General features: G+C 32.4%; 1 protein-coding gene across 1 annotated transcript; it reads right to left on the bottom strand.

Moving 5' to 3' along the window:
• Positions 1-7,643: 7,643 nt before the first annotated feature.
• LOC137920013 (esterase FE4-like) lies at positions 7,644-10,834 on the bottom strand. Its single transcript, XM_068763247.1, has 3 exons — positions 10,648-10,834; positions 8,741-10,020; positions 7,644-7,839 (listed from the first exon to the last, which is right to left on the bottom strand). The coding sequence occupies exons 1-3, from the start codon at positions 10,822-10,824 to the stop codon at positions 7,644-7,646; spliced, it is 1,653 nt and encodes a 550-aa protein (XP_068619348.1). The 5' UTR covers positions 10,825-10,834.
• Positions 10,835-17,926: the final 7,092 nt, after the last annotated feature.

Here is a 17,926-nt window from a genome sequence, read left to right as displayed (position 1 = left end):
CAAAGGTAATAACAATCATTTTATTAAAAATAGTTAGTGATTTAGCACATCTTATATTCAGCGGTAAATCATTACAGAATCGAACGGCCTGTGTGGTAAAAGATTTAGCCATAAACAAAGAATAATGCGCCGGCATTTTTAATTTCAGATTCTCTGATGATCTTAAAGACCTCTTGTATGCATTATAACGAAATTGAAATTTTGATTTGAGATAAGAAGGTCCTATTATTTGCATTATTTTTCAAGTAAATAGGGTTCTTTATTTACTTGAAAAACAATATTTATCTAAACCACACACTATCACCTAGCACTTGTAATATATTAAGAAAAAATATTTCAGTGCTTCAAGAAAATAAATGCCGTGAAAAACAACGCTTTTTACAAATTAATCTTGTCAACATTATTATCATTCTAACTTCAAAAATTGGATGTATTTCTTTATCTTACTTGAATTTTTCTTACCTTCGTATCTTATCTTCCAAATTTACCTCCTTAAAGTTTACGAGTTGCAATAAATGTAAGGGCACCTTTTGTCTGTCCCTCTAACAATACAGCCTACTTTTCTTATTACACAATTTCCATGAATAACCTTGCGATGAGGTTTTATAGGGAGTTTGAATACCTTAATATATTAAAAGATGTAGATGTTTGACCATTCTACGGTATGATTATGTATTTGCATAATAAATGTACTAGTAGACATCAAAAAGCCATATTAAAACTGTGCAGTTATTTTATTTATTTATTATCTCAATCTTATTACATATTATATAATTCCGGAATTATAGCCATGTAGGAATTTTCTAACTGTCAAACCAAGATAATGCAGAAATACAGTGAGCATGTGTGTGAATGTATTATAAAAATAATTAGATGAAAATCTATGTATACATCATAAGTTAAGCAGGAACTGTTACGTGCATTGGTACTCCAGTTGTAGGAGACTGCGATTTGCGATCGTTGCGTGCAATGTTATATAGTTAACCCTTTCAGGACCATAAGGTTACGGTACCTTATTTAATCAATTTAGCTAAATGTAATGAATTAATAGGCATCCTAAAAACATAATTTATACTAAAAATTCAAAAACGTTTTACATTTTTTTTGGAAATTTATGGGACAAATATGTCCCTATGGTCGCTAAGGGTTACTTTCTACTTAAACATCTAAATTTTGGTTTACTTGTTGGTAAGTCTGTTTTGTTGTAAATAATGTACATTTGTTACTAAGTGTACTTTTTTTTACTTGTTTATGAATAATATAAATATAATAGGGCAAGTTATTTGTGATACTCGGCAAAACAATTCCTTATGTTAGATGATTGGTTGATGATTAGATGGATTGTTTTTTTGAGACGTTGAAGGTTCAGGTGATTCTTGCCGTTGAAGAGTCGTTGTTTCTTCAACCTCGACATCAAATACCCCTTGGTCATCATCCTGTACTAGAAGTCTTTGGTCTTCGTTATCAAGCACTAAGTCATCTTCCTCATCGCTATTGCCACCCACAAAAATTTGAAGAATTTTATTTTTTCGAAGTTCGTAAACTCCACGTCCCTTACGAAACATATTCTGAGAAAAATATGAATAAGAAAATGATAGCATTTTGGTATATCACCAGGCCAAAAGTTAAGAAATTCCGTAAAAAGTATCCCTTTACGCCGACAGGGACATCCGTGTCCCATAATCTTTATAACGATTTATGACAGAATATAACATAAATACATTACTACAGAATATTTAGAATAACAATTTACTTACCAGGTAATGATAATTTGACACTGTAAAAACTTGAGAAGCGCTTTTACAATATCAATTATTTATTCCAAACAGCAGATCATTCGCGCCAAAAGAACTCTAACGTTCCGATGACGATAAACAATAAACGGTGTTGGTAATCCTATATTGCCAGTAAAAAATAATAATAAGGTACTTTCCGAAATATTAAAACAAAAAAAATATTTACAATGGTTACGTAAATATTTAAATAATCCATGATTTTTGCTTGGGACACCGGCGTCCCCGTGGTCGTGAAAGGGTTAAAACTTTGTGCATTAATTATAAATAAATGCCACTACTTACAAACAAGTTTCCAGAGGATGGACAGCAGCGACCTCTTTGTACCATAATACAACAAAACGATCGCTAATCCGCTTACCAAAAGTGGGCGATAAAGGTATCTCTCCCTAAGATATCTTTTGGGGATGCCTATGCCTAGCAGTGGGCATATCTGAGCTGAAGCAAGAAAGACATTAACATACTATATTCTCCATCCATCTTTTACATAATGAAGTAACGAAATAGTCGAACCGCTTAGTTGATTGCAAATTCTCTGTCAATTAGAACATTGTCACTAATATTAATTATTGCACAGGATTTATTATAGTAAAAGATGCATATTATTTTATAATAAAATATTTATAGCATTAAATCATTTGCGAGTAAAATATTGTCCATACGAGTATATAAATTCGCATAACTCTTCTAACATCAGAAGGTTGTATTTTATGGCGGTTTCCTTTTAGCCACTGTTTAAATAATTTGTCTGCTATTACATTGAATATACTACAGAACTCTTGAATTATATTTAGACAGATATTTTTAATCAGCGAATCTAAGTCATGGCATCAAAATAAGTATTACAAATTTTATTTATTTGAGTAAAACTATACAGAATAAAAAAGTGTAGTAAAAGTATGTAGTATGCCATAATATATAAGTGATACCAGTCTTATTTATCTGATACCAGGTTCTTTCGCGATGGACGATCCTTGCATTCCTTTCTTATTTTAAAATTCATCTAAATGTATATATAAATACATATATATATATATATATATATATGTATAAATGTATATTTATACATAAATGTACTAGTATTGTAAATGAAGAAAATAGTGTGTATATGTCTTCATCGTTTCAGCTCATAGATGCTCTGTAATATTATGTACGAGTATATATATTACGTTAAATGCCCATCACATGCCAATACAAATGCGTTGATATCTGATCACTTAAAAATATATTTTTCTAATCATATATTATCATTTAATTATATTAGTTTCTTTATATGCAGCAATTATTTATAATTAATTTACGATTATAAATGTCTTTAATATCGTCAATTTATTATAGTAGGTTATTTGAAATAGAGTTTCAAAGAAATTTTCGATAAAAAGACGCGTACCTATGTTTCCCTACGTTATTCCTTTGTGAAGGTGTGATTTACGAATAGAAGCCTCTGGGGAAATAAAACTAGGACGTTACACGTTTGAGTTGTGACCTTTGTAGGATGAGAATCTTAACTACAACGACTGAATTTATTAGTGTTTGTATATAGCATGATTTGATCTAAAATATTTCAATTCAGGCAGGCGGGTTGCCGATTGCAGTGTGGTGTCATATTTTGCAGAGGACGCTGCTGCTCAACCTCTAGATCAGTGATTCCCAAAGTAGTCTATATCAACCCCTAGGGGTCTATGACAACCTGCAAGAGGTCTACAAAAATGGGATCCACGATTAAGGATCTCAACACATACACTGATAATACCTATTTACTTTCATCATACTATCTTATAATATTAAAACATTTACATTATTTATAAAAGTACCTATTAAGTAAAAAAAATAATATTATAAATGTTTATAAAATTGTGTAAGTTGTAGGATGTTGGTATGATAGATTGGTTTAGTTGGTATAGTAGATACAAAATTTTATTTTGAGTAGTTTTAAATTCAAATTCAAAATCGAAAATAATTTAAATTCAATTAATAAATGTATAAATTAAGATGTGTTTTTACTTTAAGTTTTTAACACTAAACTTCACTAGAGTTAGAAATTTACAGGAAATCAATATCAGGTAAGTAGGAGGTATACCAACAAGGAAAAACATGGCAAGGGGTCTACAACACAAAAAAGTTTGGGGAACTCTGCTCTAGATATATGTTTGTGTGCAGTGGAAATCCTTTAGGCATAGGCTTACTCAAAAGATCGAGATGATGATCGGTCTTGCACTGCCCGCTTCCAACGACTTCCCGAGACCTAATCTACGTCCTACTTCCTACCCACGCCACCTCCACCTGCTTGTGGTCGCGAACCTCTCATCTACAACGAACCAAAATAACATACCAGAACGATATCGTTGTTTCAGCGACGGTTGTTACTGCTAAGGACATTTCTTTTCGTTTGATAATTATTTTTCTCGCCTTATTTGATTTTCACACTTTTCATACATTCATCTTAACCCCTAATAACCTAGAGTTTCAATTTGGATACCAATCTTTTAAACCGAATGTTCACATTACTATTAGTTTTTTATAGGTTGGCTGTACGTATTTTACTGTTGTATAATATTCTTTCCAACGAAATTATAAAAAAAAAACTATTTTTCCCTTCACCTAGACCCTCAAGCAAACACAGTAATATTAAAACAAATCACTTTCGTAAATCAGGCTACTAAGGGTTAAGTTCTCTTATTCTTTCTCTTACTTTCCACATTTTTTCCATCTTACCCTTTCATTTCATTTTCCTGTTTCCCGATTCCTTTCTTCCATCACCTCATTCCTTTTTTTTACCTTTTTATTTCTATTTTGTTTAAATTTTTAGGAAGCAAGAATTTCTGGAAAGTTCCTATGTTTGTTATACAATTGTGATCCAAATTATTATCTAAATTATCAGAATTGCAATTATAATTAAAAAAATTAAGTCTAGCTAAAACTAAATACCAAATAATGCTACAACATTAAATAAATAAATAACTTAAATAGTAGTGGTTATTTACCAATCACACTCTTGTGTCGGTGTATTCAGTGGTGATAGAAAGCACTTTACACATCACGCGCGACCACAGTTACATAGTTAGTTATAGTATCCTCAGTTAGTAATACTGTCGATGCCTTTAAATACGTTCAAATTTGAGCAAATATTTCCCCTTACAGACGTTACAGAACCGATTCACCCGGCTCTCAACCGGCGCCAGGTGGTTCCAACGTAACATCGACCTCCACAGTGACCTCTAACTTGAAACCGTCCAAGAGTTCTTCCAGGCATGCTTAAAGGCATACTTCGCGAAAGCCTCTTCCAACCCCAACCCTCTCATAGCGAACTCCTCGCGCTACTCCCCCGGCACCTCCTTCAAAAACCTAAGCGTCCTAAAGACGTCCTTACAGATCCTATCGCAGGGTTTCCGCAATCCACACGCCACACACCGCACGCTTCAGACACTCACTATATTTCAAGCGATAACTCATCAACTATAGCAACCACTTCACTGGTCATCGCTCACCGCACGAAAAAACGCGTGCGATGCTCAAAAATCATTTACCACACTTCCTACTGTCCGTTACGTAAACGGCGTCGGTCTTCCGACGCCGCCGCCGCGAATAAGCGATCCGAGGTTGGATCAGTATCCTTCCTTAGATTGCCGAGTGGTCCACGCAGCCCTCCACACTTAACTCCTTAGTACACTATCAGTAACACTGACTAGACAGACGTAATTACTTAGGCGCACTAGATAGTTCTGCCGGTCGACTGGGTCGCGCTGGGTTTGTGTCCTCGAGGGTTGGCTGGGTGAGTCTCGCTGCTACTATCTCGCAGCCACTACCTGTGTGATTTCCTCATCCTCCCGTAAAGTACTGATACGGGTTCGGAAACTCGAATCCTGTAATTTTATATAGATCACGGACCCCTCCATTCCGTGAACTCGTTTCCGATGAAGCTGTAAAAGCCGCAAGGCTAACAGCAAAAACTTCACAGAAGACAATAGATGATAGATACCAAATATTTTATCATTGTTTTATTTGTAAAGAATTGTAAAACATTACGACAACTCCATCCATGCATGGCTATGAAGTATTCTTTGAAGTTTTATCTTCCCGAAACAGCCTTTGTAAACAGTTGACAAACGGTTTTTTTATAAAACGAACAAAAAAAAATCACCCCTTTCCCCCTCAAATTTGTGTTTGACGTTAACAAATTGACGTTACTTATCGTCGTGTCACCTGTATAGGAGGTTAAAGTAAGTAAAACGTTTACTCGTACGCCTAATTCGTGGAACTTTAAACTCTTTGCTTAAGTAATAAGTTCTAAAATAGCTTTAAAGTTTGGTAAAATAAAAAATGTTATAAAGTTTACAATGAAAAGATGTTAAAAACCACTGTTATTGAGGCTTCGCGTGAAATCTTCTAAGGCAGTATTACAAGGTTTTACACGAGTCGTGGTTAGGTGCACACTCTTTTGAAGTAGGGATAGTATTTTCCAATTTGATATCCTGTCAGGCGCCCCTTCTTGATACTTTATTATTTACGGCGGTAGATTGGACGCCTTTTTGAAGTCATTTGGGAGGTATCTATTTTATGAAATAAACCTTTACACTTAAATCGTTGACAAAATTTAACATGTTATAGATGTAAAAATTTTCAAGAGATAAATGAATGCCTTGGTCATTCGCTATCTCAGAAATAGCATGTAATATAATAATAATATATTCTGTTACCAAAAAGTAAGCTGATATTGTCATTTAAAACTCTTGAGAATTATGAACGCATGTAATTTTTATTATTCTATAACATTTGCCAAATGTCTGCTTGTATAAAGGTTTTATTATCTCCGACTTACACGTGTTTTGTCAAAAATTTCAATTTTGTCAAACAAAATAAAATTTCTAAATTATTCAAAGCCTAAATTAAAATTTTAAAAACTATTCTATTCTATTCTCTATTGTTCCGATGATGATATGCTGCTAGCCCAAGGATTTTACAGCTTTGTCGGATATGAGTTCACGGGGCGGAAGGGATCGATATTTTTTTTTAAATCAAAACGGAACTGTTAATAGACCCCTCTATGAAACGGTTGACTGCATTTGACGCGTCTGGAAATCAAACAAACTCTTGGTGGGTCGCTGCTCTTGATTGCTTCTCTCAATTTATTTATAAATTATTTACATGGGTAATAATAGTCATTGGTATTATTGATATCTCTGAAATAATAGGTGCTTTAATATTAACTTAATTTTTGGATGAAAAATAAAATAGAGGATTTTCTTTAAATCAAATTTACAAACAAACTTAAAACCGTATTAGATGGAAGTCTATTATAACTACGCATACATATATCCATTCTTAGATCGAAATTTTTAAGAAAATTTTGACAAAATGGCGGTATTCATTTATTAATAAAGTTTCTAATTTCTAGTCATTTATTCAAGTTATCAATAAACTATGAACTTTAATTTTTTATTTATGTGACTTTAACAACATCAACATTTATTACAGTAGTAGAGTGATCATAAAAAAATTTTACAGTCCATCCCCACAGATTATAAAAACAAATATAATCTTGTTAAAACTGCGTACACTACTCAACGTTGCTTGCAGTACCCGGAAAAATATTGCACATCGACCTTAGGAAAGAGACAATCGGCTAATTTCGACTTCGTAGAGCGTTATCTCTGTCGCACGAAATACGACTGGCAAAACGTCACATAGGTAGTGTGGGACAGAGAGAGTGTTCTACGAAGCCGAAATTAACCGATTGTCTCTTTCCAAAGGTCGATGCGAAATATTTATAGCCGTGTACTGTACATTTAATTTAAGGAATAAAAAAATAATTTCACAAATTTTTATATTTAATTATTTCCATCATCGACACTATTTATTCACATTTTTTGGTGGCGAAGGACTCCAATAATATTTCTCATACAATTTATCCCAGAAATTATAAGCATCCACAAACAAGTCCTTCTTTAAAGTGAGTTTCTTGTCGATTTCCAAATAAACTTGTTGATCGTTCGTAAAAGGCTGCCATTTGAAATTGATCAGCGAACTCTCATACGCTGATGGGTCACTGTGAATTAAATACGAAATAAATATAAGCAACATTTACAATCTTAATGATGGCGAAATATATTTTTAAACGGTTTTATTTAGTTCGACCCGTACGGAATTTGTTTGGGTCAAAATTAGAAATTGAAATTTAAGCACCTTTCCGTTGTCAGATTGATCTGAAATTTGGTACACACATTTAATCTAGATGACAATACAATATAATAAAATCAATAACATTATAAATCTAAGATGGCCGCCGATACAAAATGGCGGATTACATATTTTTCCTTTACCCCCTCAATATGAGTATTAAATGAAAGGGCTACACTAGTGAAAACACAATGATTATGTCAAATATTAAAATTCAAGATGGACGCCGTTCCAATATGGCGGACTAGGTACATATTTTTTCACAACCACCACAATATGGGTATCAAAAAACCGTTTAACTTAAAAGTTTTTTAAATGTATTTATGTAGCATACAGAATCATTGCTTTTAAAAGTTTTAAAGTGGTGAATATGATAATATAATATAACAAAATGATAGTAAAGTAAGAAAAATCCTTTTATAAATATTAAAATCCAAAAAAATGTTTACTATTTATCCCTGCAGACTTCATATTACTAAAGCCTTTATAGCCTGTTGCATTGTATGCAGTGTATTTCAAAGTTTTTTGCTTACAAATGTTGTACGTTCACTTCTTTAGAGATTTAATGTCTGTGTCTAATCATCCTGTATACAGTAAAATTTGAAACAGTAATAGCTTACTGGTTAAGAACGGTGATATACAGCTGTGAATTGGTTTCTTTCTGCATTATATTCTAAAATTCCTACATATATACTACGATATATTAAAAATAACTGCAATCTTGAATAAATAACCTTAAAGTATAGAGTGTTTTGGTAGGTATTACTTACTCGTATTTTATAAAATCTGTCCACATCAAAGTCATTCGATCTCTCGTGTCCAGGTCTTTATAAGTGTTCGTCCATCCGAAGAAATCTAGTACATAAGCCGATTGATCTCTGTGACTGGCTCCGCTAATTTTGTCCATATAATTATGTTTAATATTCAATTTACCAACATAAGAAAATTCATACAAATATACTGGTCTATTCGACATAGACGCGTGCAATTTTGCAGATTTCATTATTGAATATTTAAACATTGCATCTGAGAAATAATCTATGTAGTTTTGTATAGTGTTCAACTCTACTTTTTGATCTTTAAAATAGTATTTCTTCACTATTGTACCTGTATCGATTTTAGATTTATTATCAAGGAACTTCAAGTCGGCTGGTAAAAATTCTGAAAAGTTTTCATTCATTTCTTCACGCCATGTTCCAAACTGTATCAATCTACTTATACCTTCCATATTTGCAAAGCCAGTTAAAACAGGAATTTTTTTATATGTTCCTTTCTTTAATATATCCATTGGTGATTCAGTTAAGAAAGGTTCGATACCATCGTGAATATTTTCTATGCATGGTGAAAATCCAAATGTACTGTTTGGTAAGAAAAAGTTTATACTCTTTGATACAAGACTTTTAGTGGTTGCGTTTAAGTAAAATTCAGTCAATTCTTCAAGTTTTCCATTGTCTACATATCCAATAGATTTTGCGATATTCGCAGCTGTGCTGATTGGATCTCTGTTTATTGTGAATGGACAAAGAGCCGATCCACTTTCTAAAATCAGTTTATGTATTAAGCCATCAGTTGATTTTGATAATGCTAATATTTCAGCCATAGCTGCACCAACACTAAATCCTGCAAGTGTTACTTTGTTCGGATCACCACCGAACTTTTTAATATTCTTATTAATCCATTTTAATGCAGCTAACTGATCTTTTAATGCTGCGTTACCAGGTATTTCTTTATTACCGAGACATGCAAAACCATATGCACCGAGTCTATAATTAAAACTGACGGCTAAAACATCGTGTCTTGCGAGATAATGGAATTTAGCCATGTTACCATCACCACCTGAAAATGCACCGCTATGTATATAAACGACAACGGGTAGCAAATTTTCTTCAGTTGCTAATTCTGGAACCATGAGGTTCATCACTAGACAATCTTCATCTCCATCTAAAATAAATTCAGTATCTTCTTCTCCAGTGTAATACGTTTGATGGCATTTTATATGTTTTGAATTTGCTGGTATGACTCCTTTCCATGGTTTAACAGGTAACGGACCCTAAAAATTTAAATTTAATTTATATTAACCAAAGTTATAATATACGAATATCTCGCATGGCGCTACATTTGTTGTATTTGTAAAAATAAATCTTATTTATGAATAAATATATTAACAAAACATGTTTATGATTATTACTCCATAAGAGCGTAAGAGGATTACAAACGTAATCCTACTTCATTACATGCGAATAAAGATTTAAAAATAAACCTTTTTCACTAAAATACATTTTTGATCAAAAAAATTTAAAAATTGTTATAATATTTACGTTAATGATATATTTGATTTCCTAGTTATAGAATATGTTAGACATTTGTACAAAATAAAATAATATCAAATAAGGATACAATAATAAAGTCTTCTGTTTGTATCGATGATACCATTTTCTTTTTTGATTTTCCTTATCTTCAACCCTCTTCAAAATGCCTCCGAGAATTAATACGACATAATGACAGGATTTTTCTTGGCTTCTGTCAACAGTAACTTCTTCGATGAGCATCTTTTCTGACTAAGGATACTGATTCTTAATAAACATCACAACCACTAAAGCTGTGACTACCTTTTTGTTACTCCTGTTAAAGTGGCACTAGCGTTAAAAGGTAAATAAGGAATAATATAGTAACTAACCTGGTAGCGATCTCGACCGGTCGGCACAGTAGCGTATGGCACACCATAAAATTCATAGAAATCGCCATTCCAATACTTTTCTCCACTCACTCCGCCCTGTTTCAATATGACAGTTCTAAATTCTTTCTCAGCAAATGCACAATTGAGAAACAGTAACGCAAGACTAACACACCACATGTCTATTCATTAAAAATCTAAATCAGCTATAATTACAGTAACACCAATTTTTTAGATAAGGATTAGATATTTCATACGCCCACACTTATCCTCTTAACCCACAGTATCTTATCACGCATTATCGTCTTTGTGAACTCACTATAACAAGTTACAATTTTAAAAAAAAATACAAAAATCAATCAAATAATTTCACATAGTAAATACCCGTGTTAAGATTATGTGAATACAAGATATTTCAATATAATGTCATTCTAACCTCAATAAATGAGAAACATATGCTTTGATAATTATAAATAAAAATACGATCATACATTTTAATTCTAGATTGTTCTACATACGAATAAATTAACTTTTAAATTTAATACATCATTTTAGCCTATAGACACCCACTGAAAAGCACATAGGCTTCCCCAAAGATATCTATGGGAAGATATAGTTATACATTCTATAATCGCAACTCTCGGCAGTCGTATTGGCGATCGCAGTATAATAATATGGTACACAGAAAACGCTGTTGACCATCCTTTGGAAATTTATTTCTGAGCAGTGGCATAACTATAGAATTAATGCACAGTGTGAATTATATAAGATTGTATTGTATTCCGGTAATCGAAACTATGACCTACGATCACAAATCTAACTCCTCTACCTACCTCTACCTCAGAGCTATGTTGTAGGTGGTGGGTAAGTAAATATTAAATACAATTAATAGAATTATAATTTTTAATTTATTTATTTAACAGTTTATTGTACACAATAAAAACACTAAAGTAACAATACAAATATAACTGACACAACAGGCACTACTTATTTCTAACCAGAAATTTCTTCCAGTAGGCCTACGGAAGGAGATTCATAAAATGTAAGGCAGACACAACGTGCACAATAATTAAATTAAAATATTTACAATAGATACGACTTTTGACCATAGTTACATACTTAACATGAACATAAATGTATACTTACATATTATATACTTACATAAATAAGCATAATAAATAATATATATACATAATATAAGCATAAATACATATATAACTAAAAAAATTATATATACTAGACAACTAGCGATAAATAGTGCTCTTAGACTCGCTTTTTAAATACAGGTAATGATGGACAATCACGTACTTCGTAGGGGAGAGCGTTCCATAATCTTGCGGCATGGACAGTGAAGGAATAGAAAAAGAAATCAGAGTGATGGGTGGGGATGGCCAGTGACGTCCTTACGTTCGAACGAAATATATATAATATCAAGACATACTATTTTTGATTCACCAATTGCCTCTTTTATATGAAGCAAATTAAATAAGTGACTTTTTGTGTAGCTTAAAGAAGGAAAGGAATGGGGTCTGCACCTTTATCATCTTATGATATGAAAATGAAAAAAATAGGAAAAAAAATTGCAAATTAGCTGTGATATGGTTGATTTCCTTATATCTACATGTCGCCACATTCCTTATTCATTTCGTATAGACAATAGAACAATACAGTACAAAAATAAAAAGTTATTATACCTTTGTAATGATTGTGAGAGATGAATGAAGACGTCTTTAAGTTATAAGTAAGTAAAAAATGTAGAGATTTGAAGCAAGAAAGATGAAGAATAGGAGAAAAAATTATGAGAATTGAAAAATGTAAAAAATATCACACATTTTTGTTGACAACAAAATCCATTTACACGCGATACAATCGCATTTACACTTTATTGTAGACTCTAAAAAAAATACGGTGTAAATATATTAAAGTGCATAAGTCAGAAAAAATATTCGGAGTGAAAATCCTGAAGCCGCAACGCGTGAATTATTATCACAAAATATCCTACATGAGTACATCCTGGTGTCCGGCAGTCAAGCGCTGTTTATGTTATTGTTTTACACCGTACGACTACGATCCGACTACGATTCGAAACTTCTAGAAGTAACTAGCCGATTCAACCGACGTTGTCCTGTCATCTTCTTCTTTTAGGCTCATGAACTACCGCTGAAAGCTGCCTCGCATCCAGCAACTCTGTGGTCTTAACTATTACACCTAGTGGGGGGGGGGGGCACCCACCATGTCTACCGGCTTGTGGTATATGAATATAACTATGAACAAACAAAACGTAATACGTATTCTATACGTATTAAAAACTTAATAAATCAAAAGGTGGTATTTACAAAATAAAATGTTTATCATAATATTTTTTGATACACAACATTGTTAGTTCTTTTTTATGGTGCTTATACAAATAGCTCATCGGATTAACGTTGAAGTGGCCGATTCTGGAGTAAAGACCACGGTCTGCCACAAAGTTGACCGCAAAGCATATTCATATATTAGTGATATTGATATATTCTCGTGATCTCTCGTATTTAAAAGACAATTTTGTTCGAAATTATTGAGTACATACAATACAATTTAAACCATAATATAAATATATAAACAAACATAATATAAATATAAAAACCATAATCTTTGACCCCTGTTTAGTAATGTTTTTATTTGTTTTGTCATTGTTTGACTATAAATCATTAAATGTCCTTAGTGAGATAGTTATAAGGTAACAACTGTAACTAATTTTATATTTCTAAGCTTCTAAGTTTGTACTTTTTTACTGCCTTTTGTTACTGTTTATCTCCAATAATGTAAATAAATAAATAAAAGGTGCTTCTTACCGGTCGTATTAGAAATCTACAAGGAATGCCTATGTCAGGCAGCCTGGACAGTAGATATCCTAGGGCTGAAATGTTGATGTTACGCCACTTTTTTAGTTCATTAGCTAATAATTAAGCCTAACCAAATCAATACAAGGGTTGTCTGAAAAATCTTTTGTCGATTCCTTATTATTTCCTTGTATGATAATAAATTAAAAATTCAATTTAAATTTGTCTCCTTTTTTATACTCTATGATCAAAAATCAAGGTAAAGTTGTCTTTTAAAACTTCCGGACATTAATAACAGGTAATTTTTTTTCGTACATTGTTAGGACTGTCTATAACATTTGGCACAGCCGAAACCATTTTGATTTTTGATCAAAGATATTTTGCGGCTCAAACTCGTCAAGTCTCGATTGATGCTAAAATCGCTCAATTTTTGGAAAAAGCGCCAAAACCTCAACACATACCGTTCCATAACCACCGTATTTAGTTCTGATTAAAGAGATAAAACCAAAAACTAAATGGAAAAAGCTCTTGAAGTCTATATCGATAATGGACTATTCCGACTGTTCAAAAAATAGAATCATTGTTGTCAAAAGTGCGTTTTATCAGACAGGGAAAACTTTAAAGGAGATAAAATTGATTTGGAAAAATAGATAAATAATTTACTAATTAACCTCAGTTTCTTGTCAAACTATTATGATACGTAGCATCGTCCTGATTAAAATAAACGATATTCATATGTATTGAATAATAAAAATCTTAGATATATTTTTGTCGTCGAATGTAAAGGAGCTTTTCTCCCTCTTTGTGCGGAATACATTTGGCTTAGTAGATTTTTATGTAGACCTGTGCATAAAATACGCTTTTGCCGCACATTCACACTGGAATTCTCCACGCTTACACATTTTTGACGGCCAACAACACACTTAACGTTGTGTTGCTGTTGACAATTTGTTTCAAATGGCTATCCAAGGAAGATATACGTCTGTTTATTTTCTTACCGGTATTTCCTTATATATTTATAAATAGTATACTTTATAGAAGAAATAAAAGACACTTTTTATATGAAAAGTATTACTGTGAACAATCTCCTTTAAATGACTAAAAACTTTTAGTTATAATATTACTGTATCACTCAAGTTTGTTAGAATATTCGACTTTTCGAAGATATCTATGGTAAGATATACCATAAACGCTACGCTTGGGTAGGTTGGCGATCGCAGTATGGTATTATGGGACGCAGAGGAAGCTGCTTTCTTTCCTCAGGAAACATGTGTGACCTTGAAAATTCTTTATAATTATTGCACAGTGCGTGAATAAAAATATTGTATCCCTGGAATCGAACTCGCGACCTACGATTGCAAGTCAACTTGTTAATATATTAATGAATCCTAATTTAATAATAACAGTTTATAAGAGCGCCTATCTTCGCAAACAAAAAAAAACTGGGTGTGCACTGGAATTTTTTTTTTGTAAATATTTTGATAAATATATAAGTATGTTGACAATTCCGCATTATGTAATCACATATTTATTGAAAATTTATATTTGCATGATCGGGATTAGGGCAGTGATTCCCAAAGTGGTCTATATCGACCCTTAGGGGTCTATGATAACCTGCAAGGGGTCTACGTCAGTGAAAAAAAATTTGGGGGTCCATGAAATGAAAATGGGGGTCCACGATAGTGGATTTCAACACATACTCTGATAGTACCTATTTACTTACATCATACTATCTTATAATATCAAAACATTTACATTATTTTTAAAAGTACCTATGAAGTAAAATCTTATTATATATATTTATAAAATTGTGTAAGTTGTAGGATGTTGGTATTCGCTAAGTGAGTGCAATACATTTTGAACTTGTAAAAACCTGAAAGTCTCAGTCTTGTGTTTATTTAATATACGAAATTTTGTATCTGTTACGTAAAATATACGTATATTTTACGTAACAGATACAAAATTTTGTTTTGAGTAGTTTTAATTTAAATTCAATTAATAAATGTATAAATTAACATGTGTTTTTACTTTAAGTTTTTAACACTAAACTTCACTACAGTTAGAAATTTACAGGAAATTAATATCAGGTAAGAAGGGAGTCTACCCAATACGGAAAAATAAGGCAAGGGTCTACGACACAAAAAAGTTTGGGGAACTCTGGATTAGGGTAAGCACCAAATAGTGGTGTCGAAAGATTTTCAAATAGCGACTACGTGCCGGTAGATCACCACCAGGTGAAGAGACAACATAGTTGAAGTCACCAGAAGTCATCTGGATGCGAGCAGCGCAGAACCGGTCATCGCGACGATCTTGAAGAAATGCATACGCCCTACAGTAGGCGTATATCGACTGAAAAGAAGGAGCGCCACACATACCTTGAGTATATGCTATGCTGCGTTTTCCAGACAGTGGTCACTATTATAAAAAACTCAAGCCCCTAGCGTGCATCTGTTCTGTACGTTTTGCTCCATGTAACCTGCCAACTGCCAATCCGATTTGCAAATTCGCTGTGATATGGTTGATTTCCTTATATCTACATGTCGCCACATTCCTTATTCATTTCGTATAGACAATAGAACAATACAGTACAAAAATAAAAAGCTATCATACTTCAGGAATGATTGTGAGAGATGAATGGAGACGTCTGAAGGTTATAAGTAAGTAAAAGATGTAGAGAATTGAAGCAAGAAAGATGAAGAATAGGAAAAAAAATTTGAAAATAGAAGGTGAAAATAGATTGAAAAATTTAACCTAAAAAAATTATTTAACCTCTATAAACCAAGTCCCTATTCCATATGTAAATGTGAACAAGAGGTCACCAAAAACGGTGGCAATAAAAAAGATACATTGTAGTCCAAAATATTTAAAGTATTCAAACTTATTTTACTAATTGGTTCATTGTTACCGTGGTAATTCAATATTATAAACCAAATAGATTGTACAATCGGTACAATATACAACATTTATAATAGTAACAAAAGAATAAATACCACTGACACTTATGAAATATTACCGTGTACACGTTTGTAATTCACTCGGTAAATAATTAAAAAAATATTCATGGCTGTTTTGTCGAAATTTATTCGAGAAGGTTCTAATTCGTTGGCACTGTAATTTCCCGGAGGATTTTCCGGTGTAAGTTAAAAGAGATACGCGATCATGCTACGTATTCTTTTATAATAAACTTCTAAATTCTTACCCAAGACTTTTCTTATTATTTTGAATCATTGTTTTTTTTTTTCATTGTTATTTTTCAACTCTGAAATACTAGGTAATAGGTAATAGTAGGCTTCACCCAAAGATATCTTCTCTCTCTCGTTTGGCGATCAGAGTCTGGTATTATGGTACACAAAGGACGCAGCTGCCCATCTGGAATCTTGGTTGTAAACAGTGGCAATTCTATATTAATGCACAAAGTGTGATTTATATAAGATTGTATCCCGATCGAACCCGAGCCTTATGATCGCAAAGTTACTATCTTCTACCGCTGTGCTACCGCTACTCAATTTTTTATTTAATGATTTTATACCAAATTAAGGTTAAAATACACATTGTTTTGCACAATATTTTCGATGTCCACTTGTAATAATAACTTGTGTATCCTTTTTCGGTAAACTTCAAAATAAAAATTAGGCTCTTGAGTCTTTGTTTATTTAAGATGAATAGAGGGTGAAGGTATAGTTTAGTTAAATCATTTGATGAATTGGAAAAACGACAAGATGATCACCGGTCAGTCATCACGGTGATATTTGTCGAAACCCTATGTCTTTTAGTGGGCGTTTGTGAGCTGATATAGTGATGATGAAGTTGCCTAAAATTGTTTTGTTACAAAATAATACATCTAAACAATAAACAGATATCACAACAATTATGTATATATCATACGTAATTGGCTTTTTACTCCTTGCAAGTCGACAATAAATTGCAACAACTGTAAATTCAAATCCTCTGCAGCGCAGTCGACGCTGTCAAAGACAGTTTACCCTCTCATACGTTTTACGTAACGTACGATTTCTCTCTCTTGTCTTTGGTTTGCCTCTAAATAATGAATTCTCTTTGTAATACAATCTAATAAAAGTAGAAGAAGAAAAGTACATTTTGTACATTTAATTTAATTTTTACTGTAATAATAATACCTTTTGTAAAGTCCACATAAAAATTGTTGCTACACTTAAATCGATTATATACTACATATGAAACTGACAAACATGTCGTATTAATTTTCCAAAAATACCGTTTTTTAAATCTTGTGTTACACATGTTCCATAGATTCTTGAAAACTCCTATCTATTGTTTAAAATTGTACTTTGTTATTGTAACTACTTGTGTTGTAATAGTCAAGTGATTTTTATTGTTAAGGGGATGCCTAATATTTCTGGCGAAGGCTTTATAAACAATTAACTGTCCCACGCTCGCGTTATATCCTAATTTACATTTTATTTTAAAATGTAAAATCGCAT

The sequence above is a fragment of the Battus philenor genome, unplaced genomic scaffold (genome assembly GCF_028537555.1).
Source record: "Battus philenor isolate CCGP_79_NKW_IND1 unplaced genomic scaffold, ilBatPhil1.0.hap1 SCAF_17, whole genome shotgun sequence".
NCBI classification, from domain to species: domain Eukaryota; kingdom Metazoa; phylum Arthropoda; class Insecta; order Lepidoptera; family Papilionidae; genus Battus; species Battus philenor.
The sequence above is the reverse complement of the archived record's forward strand: the minus strand, read 5'-3'. Positions and strand labels throughout refer to the sequence as shown.